Consider the following 9,599-nt stretch of genomic DNA (forward strand, 5'->3'; position numbering starts at 1 on the left):
TTGTATTGTATTTAATTGTATTCAAATATACCGGCTGCTATGACAACTTAATTTCCCTTCGGGGATGAATAAAGTACTCTATCTATCTATCTATCTAGTTATACGTAATGTTATTTGTAAGAAAATATTATGTTTTATAAAGGCTTACTTCAAAGGTAATAGTAAGATTTGGTATGTCCGATTTGGTTTCATTAAGAATGTATATACATTTGTTTGAATGGATTTTTATACGTAGTGATACGTAATATTATTTGTAAGAAAATATTATATTTTATAAAGGCTTAATATTGTAGTTTTAATGGGTTTTTATATGTAGTGATACGTTATGTTATTTGTAAGAAAATATTATATTTTATAAAGGCTTAATATTATAGTTTTAATGGGTTTTTATATGTAGTGATACGTAATGTTATTTGTAAGAAAATATTATATTTTATAAAGGCTTACTTTATAGGTAACAGTAAGATTTGGTATGTCAGATTTGGTTTCATTAAGAATGTATATAAATTTGTTTCAATGTGTTTTTATATGAAAACTTATTTGTAAGAAAATATTACATTTTATAAAGGCTTACTTTATAGGTAAGAGTCATATTAAGTTATATATTTTCCTGCCTCAGTCACGTGGTACAGATGGATAGCGAGGCTTTGAACATAACCACATACGTCATCAACACAAGCCTCGATACACGCTTCACAAAAATCTGAACAACAATAATAATATTGTCAGAGGCTGAAACTATTAATATTATTATGATCAGTATCTGTAATAATTTTGCAGTAAAGTTGTAGAAGTATTAACAGCAGTAGTATTAGTATTAGTATTATTAGAAGTACCCATAGTATAATACGGTGGGTGCTTGTGTCGTCACCGGTGCTCGCCTCTTGTTTTCCCCGGAAGCGGAAGCCTTGTTTCGGGGCAGATCCGCAGCAGCAGCGCCTCCGGTCGCTCCGGTGACACTCGTCGTTGCCTCGGATCCAGCGGCAGCTCCGGTCGGCTCGGGCCCGTGTGTGTTGCCCTCAGGTCGGCGCTTTACCCTCCGGTGGTGGACAGTATGGAGGCCGCGGATCCCCGGTCCTCGAGTGATGGCGGGCCGGCCAGCAGAGCAGGATTCTCGGCCGGGGAGAGCAGCGGCGGCGGCGGCGGTGGAGGAGGCGGCGGAGAGGGAGCTAGCAGCAGCGGGGAAGGAGAGGGGAACCAGGCCACCTTCGAGTGCAACATATGTCTGGACACCGCCCGGGACGCTGTCATCAGCATGTGCGGCCACTTGTTCTGGTACGAGCCGGGGAAAGAGAACCGCTGGGTGGGGGTGGTTGTTCGTGTTCCAGCACCGAGGGTCCGGGGGTTGTGTAGCCGTGTGATCGGCCTCCTGCTGCCGCCACTTGGACTCATCTTAACGGGGTGAAAACAGACAGATTAAGTTAAACAACTCACAGCACATGGATGAATATTAACTAAACAGGTTGATATAACATGTGATTGTGCTGTGGGGGGGTGGGTGATCATATTTAACATCACATGAGATCTGCTCTGGTGTTGTGAGGAATTTAATGACCCAGGTCACCCTGTCTGATGTAGGTCAGAGGTCACGGCTGCAGAAACACACACACACACACACAGCTCTGTCACACATTAATCTTCCTGTTCCAGGGTGTCGATCATTTGCAGTGTTCACACATCAGCTCACTCTTCAGTCTCTCACAGCAGCGACTGATCTCCACACAGGTTGTTTCACCAGGTTTGCAGAACAGCTGAAACTATTAATTTGATAAATTTAATACCTATAAGAAAAGCACTAAATGGTCTCTGGTCTCTCAGATGTGAGGAAATCAGAATATGTCACACTGGGAACTTGAGATATGTGAATCAAAAAACATGAACAGGTTAATTAGAAATGAAAATAATAGCTCTGAGGATAATTTATTTTACAATGTTAAAGAAATTAGACACATTTCCTGGATCTGCCTTCTGATTTTAATAGGTTTCCTGATGCATAACCAGCCAAGTTTCATGGAAATCTGTCCAGTAGTGTTTAAGTTATCATGCAAACTTACCAAAAGACAAACTGCCAAAGAAATGTTTGCCCTGGTTCAGTGATCCTAGTGTTTGTCCCCCAGGCAGCGCTGACATGTTTATTTTTCAACTGTCCCGCTCATTAGTTAAACAGATGAATCAATCATGAACCGAACAGCTCAGTGTAACCTGAGGCCGCTCTTAACCTTGGATTCTAGTCCTTTCTCTTATCGGGGGTGTTGGTGAGGTCTGGCGCAAACCTCAACCTTCAAACCACTTTGTGTTGAGAACGTTCACATGACGTGTGTGTGTGTGTGTGTGTGTTGTGTGTCATTGATGAGTCGGGGGTGTGGACTGGCGGCCGTGCTCGTTTCCCAGGTCGAGGTTAACGTGAGATCAGGGCCGACCTGGAGTCAAACCTGTAGTCGTCACTACTGTGAGAGTCAGGAGAAGATGTGACTGAATCGGTTGTTGCCACACAACAACAGTTTAAAATGACAATGGTCCGAGTGGGTGTGGACCAGAGACTGTAAATAAAGATGGCCGACGCCTCTCCTCTCCCTCCCACCATCCAGAGATGAAGCCACAAGGGGGGGATCGAGTGGCCTTTGGCTTAACCCTCGGTAGCTGTCATGTCGTCCATCTTTATATACAGTCTATGTTCCAGAACCTGCTTTTATTGGTAGGAAGGAAATACTTCTGGTGTCGTTTGTAATCAGTTTTCCTTTATGGGTGCAATTAACTTTTATTCAAAGGAGAATTTCTTTTTAGCAAAAACACAGAAGAAGCAAAGATAATACCCTTATCAGCATAAGAGCATAAAACTTTTATTATACCAAAGATTTTAGATTTTATTTGGAGACAATCTTGTTACTTTTGGGCTGTTTTGGTCTTAAATGTGGAACTTTTAAAAATAAGGACTCAGCTCCACATAATGATTCTTTAAATGATTGTTCTGCGGGAAGGTTTTAAGGGTTATTGTCGGCTCTCAAGGAATCTCAAGTTGAAATCGTGCAGAGAAGAAGGAAAGGAATGAGGGAGAGGAGAAGACAAGTGACTCGACGTGAAGTGTTAAACCACAGAAATGAACTGTTATAAAAAATGTTCTCCACCAAGTGATTCACTCCCACAGGGAATTTGACTTTTAGTTTCTTGGTAAAACTTCATCTCCAGTGCATGAATCACAATATTGTCTGGTTATGTTTTCAAGGTTTTGTTAAGGGAAGTTGTGTGTTTCTGTTAAAATCCTGTTGCTACACAACCATACATTGCAGCTCCCTCGTTAGGGGCTGATGTAATGTAGTCGCCATGTTACCCACGTGTCGCTGTCTCTCTCGACGTTTGTGCAATGTGACGAAACCCTGATGATGAAATTGTCGGCAAGAGAGAAAAGGGTCGAAGTGTCGGGTTCACCTGCTGCCTCACAATCACAACTTAATTAGAAAAATGTACAGGAATAAATATAGAGTAGAATACATTTTTAATCCCAGTACCTCAGAAGCTGCCACGGTTAACTGAACTTAAAACAACTGGACATTTCTCCAGAGTTCATGTCTGAAAACGGTTTAATAGAGTGCAGAGTCCGGCGGGAGGATTTGTGTAGAAGAGACATTAAAGTGACTTTAATACTTTGAGGTTAATGAGTGTGTGACATCTTCACAATCCTCCGGAGCAGACCTGTGTGTGTCGGACGCACAGAGGCTGCAGCTGAGGATTCTTCACCAGGGGCTAAATGACATTGTTCATAACCAGACTGTAAGAAAGAGACGGCTCGACCAATGGAAAAAAACGGTTATGAAAACAGTTGATGACTTATTATTGATCACATTTAACCACAGCTCATGGTCTTCATCAGCCAAATCCACACGAGACAGATGTTATGAGCTTTGCCACATTTCTGCGTCGTCGTTATCTCAGACCTGGGTCACGTGACGATGCCTGAGCAACAACAGTCATCGAGGGCCGGGCTGTAAAACCATATCAATAATCATCGCAATCAAATTTGAATCTATTGCATAGCAACATAAACAATAAGGTGTAAAACACAATTCATCAACCTCATGTGACATTTATCCAGATAATTATCTATATCATAGACTGATTCTATCTGGATTTTTTGACCATATCGTCCTTATGAGACATTTCTGAACTTCACCTTCGTCTGGTGAAGTTTGACCCTTTTAAAAACTATAGAAAAATGTTCCTGAAGAACTGAGGACAAAACGTACACACCTCTCTGCTGTTGACATTTCAGATAAGTTCGCTCCACGGCCGTCTGTCTGTAAAACATTTACACTTAAACATCAGGAGGCAGATGATAGTATAATAATAAGCGTGAGACTTGTGGTGTCGAATCCGTGATAACGCTAAGGAGGCGTGCTCGGCTCGCCGCAGTCTGGCTGAGCTTAACAGCGCTCGAGCCACTTATTGGAAACTAAGCAGTTGTGTTCAGGTCACAGGAGCTGTGATGTACGTGTGGACACATGTTTAATCCGAGCTGAATGTGTTTGGTTAACTTAGGCCCTGCGCTTTGTCCGGCTCTTTGAATCCACAGGAATGTCATTCTCTGATAGATGCTGTCACGCTGTACAGCCTGAAATGTGTGTTTGTGTGTGTTCTTGGCACTACTAACTGTGTGTGTGTGTGTGTGTGTATCACAGCCTGCAGATTGTCATGAGGTGTAGTTTTGCTGTGTGTGCTGGCTCGGCTGGTTATTTTGGGTTTTGAGTGTCTGATGAAAGTGTCTGAGAAACGAGTCGCGCCTGTTCCTCTGCATCACCTGTTCTGCAGCAGAAGAAGAAGGAGGCGAAGTCAAAGAAAATGAAACATCTGAAATAATCGATTTCAGCAGTTACAAGAACCATTTATGGATTTAATCCTTTTCAGACAAAAACACTTTCATGACAGGTACACGCTTTGTTTGATGTAGATATGCAAACTTTACCTCAGGGCAGCTGTACATTGCTGCAGAGAAAAAACTGAGGTGATTGGGCAAAATGAAACAGATAAAATGCAAAAGCGATTACGTGGCCTTGGTGCAGGAATAATTGACCGTTCATGTGGCATCAGAATAATCAAACAAGTTCATTTCCAGCAAAAACAACTTGGAAAATGTATGGAAATACTGGAAAGAGGCGTCTAAGTGTTGTTTACATAAGTAAAACACATAAGCAAATACGCCTTTGAGTTTTTCCCGACTTCAAACTTCAAACAATGGCGACAGGGTAATGGCATCTTCCCCAGAGCAAATTAATGCTCAGTAATATAGAGAGAGCTTTCAGACTTGCATGTAAGTTTGGTTAAATTAAAAGCTACAAAACACACAAATGTGAGAGACGTAAACTCACCCGGAGCCAATTTAGTTATATTTCGGCAAAAATTCTAACGGTCTAGGATGCAGGAACATTCCCCGTGTCGTTGTCCGTCTCCTGTGTTTCCGCCACCTCCCACAATGCAACAGCAGCAGCTTGGCCTGGGCCTGCGGCCGCTCAGGCAACAGATGGAGCCAATTACTAGAAATGATGGGGAGCAGGAATCAGATTAATCAGCCACTGGTGTTTCTAACCAGGTGGACTGTGGAGTGATGATGAGGAAAATCCGACACCGAGAGATTTCTATTGTATCCTCTGAGATTCATTAAATTTAGTTTCTGAGCTGACATTTGAAGAGAATGTAAATTAATCTTTCCTCTTTGTCTCTTTGTCTCCCTGCAGCTGGCACTGTCTTCATCAAGTGAGTATCCTCTCAGTTCTTCTTCTTCTTTGTAAATTTCATTAAAGGAGACACATTCTGCTCATATTCAGGTTCATGACTTCAATTTAGGTTCTTACTTGAAAAGGTTTTCATGCTCTAATGTTCAGAAAACACATACGTATCCTCAAACCGTCCATTGCTGCAGCTCTTCTTTTCAGCCTCTGTCTGAAACACTTGGTTTTAATGCCAACCTGTGAAGTTGTATTGTCGGTCGATTGGAAACCGAGGACACAACAGGAGTGTGAGCGAGTCAGGGTCTGTCAGTAGGTTGTTGCAGACTCGACCCCTCGAGCTCAATTAACTCGAGTGTAACCCGAGGGACGTGATGTAAGCGCGGCGCAGGAACCGCACCTGTCAGCTGATTTACTGCAGCTTAAACATGCTAATGTACTTAATACCTGTTTACCACAGCTCCCTCTGCTCCTCGGCCCTGAGTCCAGTGGAGCTGCACTTTGCTCTGTGAGGCAGCAGCACAAGAACTGTGTAGATTCACTCATACATTAAAATGTCATTATAAAAGATCTCGGTGCTAAATGTTCATCCATGTTAGTGGCTGGGCCAAACTAAAAAGTGAAGTACATGTTAAAATTAATCTTCTTCAAAGACGTTTTCTGACATTTTAGGTAGGGATGGGGGGGGAAATCTTGTGAATGACCATTTTAAATCGCCATGCTGCCTCCCAAATCGATTTAAAAAAAAAAAAAAAATGTATTGGTTTATACGGCGAGCAGCATCACCCCAGAGCATGTTGACCAGCTCTTGTTTTTGCACAAGAATCTAAACATACCCAAGCACCAGCTTTGCATCGCCTACATGCAGACAACAATAGCCTACTTTTTGTTTATTTCAAAGTTTATATTTTAAGTAAACTTTTATTCATTCTATTTAATTTACCTGTTATTTATTGTTTAAAAGTAGCCTAAGTGGCGTACATTTCTTAATCTGTCAGTTTGTATGCAGTTGACAGGGGCTATACAATAATAGGGCACATTTTTATTTATTTTCTCTATTGGCTGCCCGGCAGTCTTTAAGTTAATGTTAATATTTGAAATAAAACTTGTAAAGCGAAGTGAATTTGACTGTGTTGTATTTGAAGGTATGATTCAACATTTTTCCATGGTCCAGTATTTAAAAAAAAATAAATAACCAAAAGAAATCCCAGGAAATTGTAATATCGAATCGCAATACTTACAGAATCGCAATACATATCGTATCGCCACCTTAGTATCGTGATAGTATCGTATCGGGAGGTCCCTGCCGATTCCCATCCCTAATTTTAGGTATTTCTCATCACACACTGGTATTCAGACAGTAAAGCTCAGTTTCCTGAAAGAACTTAATAGAAAGAGGTCGATCGGATCTGTATTCTTAACCTTTTCTCTCTCTCTCTCTCTCTCTCTCTCAGTGGCTGGAGACAAGGCCCAACAGGCAGCAGTGTCCTGTGTGTAAAGCCGGTATCAGCAGAGAGAAAGTGATCCCGCTGTACGGCAGAGGGAGCTCCAGCCAGGAGGACCCCAGGTACACGGACTACATTGTTTCCTCTGTGTGTTCACGTGCTAGCTCTGCGGTTTCTATGTGAATGAACCGTTTCTGTCGTCGCTCAGGTTGAAAACTCCACCTCGGCCTCAGGGACAGAGAACAGAGCCAGAGAGCAGAGGGGGGGTGAGTCGGTTTCTCTTCACTGATGACGCTCCAGAAGTGAATCAAGACGTTTCTCACTGCTCATAAATACATTCTCTTTGCACAGATGTTCCAGGGGTTCGGGGACACTGGCTTTCACATGTCGTTTGGCATTGGTGCTTTCCCCTTTGGCTTCTTCACCACAGTCTTCAACACCAACGACCCCTTTCAGAGAGCAGGTAAACGCACCAGCTTGTGGCTACGTGAGACAAAATCAAACAAATTGTCTTTTCCTCATTACTCTTTCTTCCTTTTTTATTTTCTCTAACTGAGGTGCAGAGTGGCCAGCTGTTTCCTTTTGGCCCAGATGCAAACTCAGGGCAGTAAATACATCCTTCTTCTCCTCTTCCTTCAGATCCGTATACAGGTGAACAGCCGGCAAATCCGAACCTCAACAACGGCAATAACAACTGGCAAGACTCCCTCTTCTTGTTCGTGGCCATCTTCTTCTTCTTCTGGCTGCTGAGCGTGTGATGGAGAGAGGATGGATGGACAGAAGAGTGGATCAATGGGAGGGAGGAGTGCAAAAATGACAAAACACACACTTAGCTTGAACCACAGACACACACACACACACTTGTGTTACATTTTCTAGCAGGTGTTGAACTTGGAGGAGAGTGTAGCAGTGTGTTTGATCCCAAAATGAGACGACAACTACGGGAAATTAGTTTTTCTCCTCCTGGAAAAGGTGAATTTGTTTAAGGAGCTCGGCCCCAACCACCTGCTTCTTATATCGTTTATGCAAGAAAGCCCAAATCATCATGTGAGCTCTCTCCACACACACCTGTAGAGATATGCACACAGAACAGTACACAACACTAAGTTGGACACTAAGGGACAGTATTACGTGACCAGAGTGGGTTATGGAAAGTTTTTTTGAGTGTGTGTGTTAAACTCACACAGGTGGGGGGGGATGAAGGAAAAGTAAAGTTAGTGATTCATTGTTTTGGTTCAAATCCCATTAACACCAAGAGGGAGGCATGTTTTGGAAAGTTTCAGTCAAAGGGGGGGACCAGAGGGGGGGGAATGAGAACGCATCGTTGTTGCTATAGCAACCGTTTCTCACTCCCTAAAAGGCCAAAGAGTCGCGCATCAGTCGCACACGATGTCAGAGGGTGAAAAGTGTAATTGGATCATGAGGTGAACAAGTTCTAGCATTTGCAACCTGCTCTTAAAAAAATCATGCTGACAAGAAATAGCACAGATGGATGGATGCATTTTTATATACTTATGTCTTAACAAAAAACAAATATAACTGCCATTGCACTGTGAAGTCATTTGTAGTTGGAGCTGTCTTAAAGTTCGGGAGTGCTGGTGCTCGACCACGTGTTGCTCCTCTCCCCACAGAGCTGTGCGCACATGGGTGTGTTTACCGACCGAGGGCCAGTCTGGGAGATTTTTTTTTATTTAAATTTTTTTGCATCTATTTGAGCGACTTTAAAACAAATCTGACAGGAGAGAAAAGCAGTGGATCGTGAAGTAGTTTGATGAGAAGCTGCAGATGTCGGCAAGAAGAAGAAGAAGAGTCAGTGTGAGAAGTAGGGAGAAACCATTTGAGTCGTGGAGGTGAAAGAGCAACAGTTAACTGAGCCCCAGTGTGATTCTAATATGTCAAACACTTCTGTCACACTTAGTTATTATGATTTTCTCTGACTGTATGTGTCCGAGTGAGTATGTGTACATTATATATTTGTATATATGAATATTGTAAATGCTGTTTTTACGTGTTTTGACTGGACGACCAGCCACGGAGGGCGAGTAGGTCTCAAGATGCTTTTGTAAAGCGAGAAATCATCGGGTTCCTGATTTCCATAACTCCTGTGTTTTATTGGAAAATAAAATGAAAAAAGTTAAAAACCTGTTCTCTCAAAATGTTAAATAAATGTTAATGACAAGAGCAAAAAAAAGTTTGTGCCTCCCCTTCAATGTGAGTGGTTCAGTTCATTGTTCCTCTTCTATTTCACAGTGTACATCAGGACGCTCTCAGTAAAAGCAGAAGAGCTGCTGCTGCAACTGTTTATGATATTTTATAAACTATGGTAACTGATCTAATGGACCTGACTAAACAATTAAATCTGTGACTATCAGTCAGTCCCACATTTCTCACAGGAGATCTGCTCACCAGACGTTCAGGGTGACGAGGTGGTTGATGG

The 9,599-nt window shown here is 42.3% G+C and overlaps 1 protein-coding gene across 1 annotated transcript; it reads left to right on the forward strand.

Annotated features, from left to right (window-relative positions):
• The first annotated feature begins 906 nt into the window (after positions 1-906).
• Positions 907-9,339, forward strand: rnf5 (ring finger protein 5). The gene is made up of 6 exons (XM_061092658.1): positions 907-1,275; positions 5,727-5,745; positions 7,172-7,284; positions 7,371-7,428; positions 7,514-7,625; positions 7,802-9,339. Exons 1-6 carry the CDS (start codon positions 1,055-1,057, stop codon positions 7,918-7,920), a joined length of 642 nt encoding a protein of 213 aa, XP_060948641.1. The 5' UTR covers positions 907-1,054; the 3' UTR covers positions 7,921-9,339.
• Positions 9,340-9,599: the final 260 nt, after the last annotated feature.

This window comes from Limanda limanda, chromosome 19, assembly GCF_963576545.1.
Source record: "Limanda limanda chromosome 19, fLimLim1.1, whole genome shotgun sequence".
Taxonomy (NCBI): Eukaryota; Metazoa; Chordata; class Actinopteri; order Pleuronectiformes; family Pleuronectidae; genus Limanda; species Limanda limanda.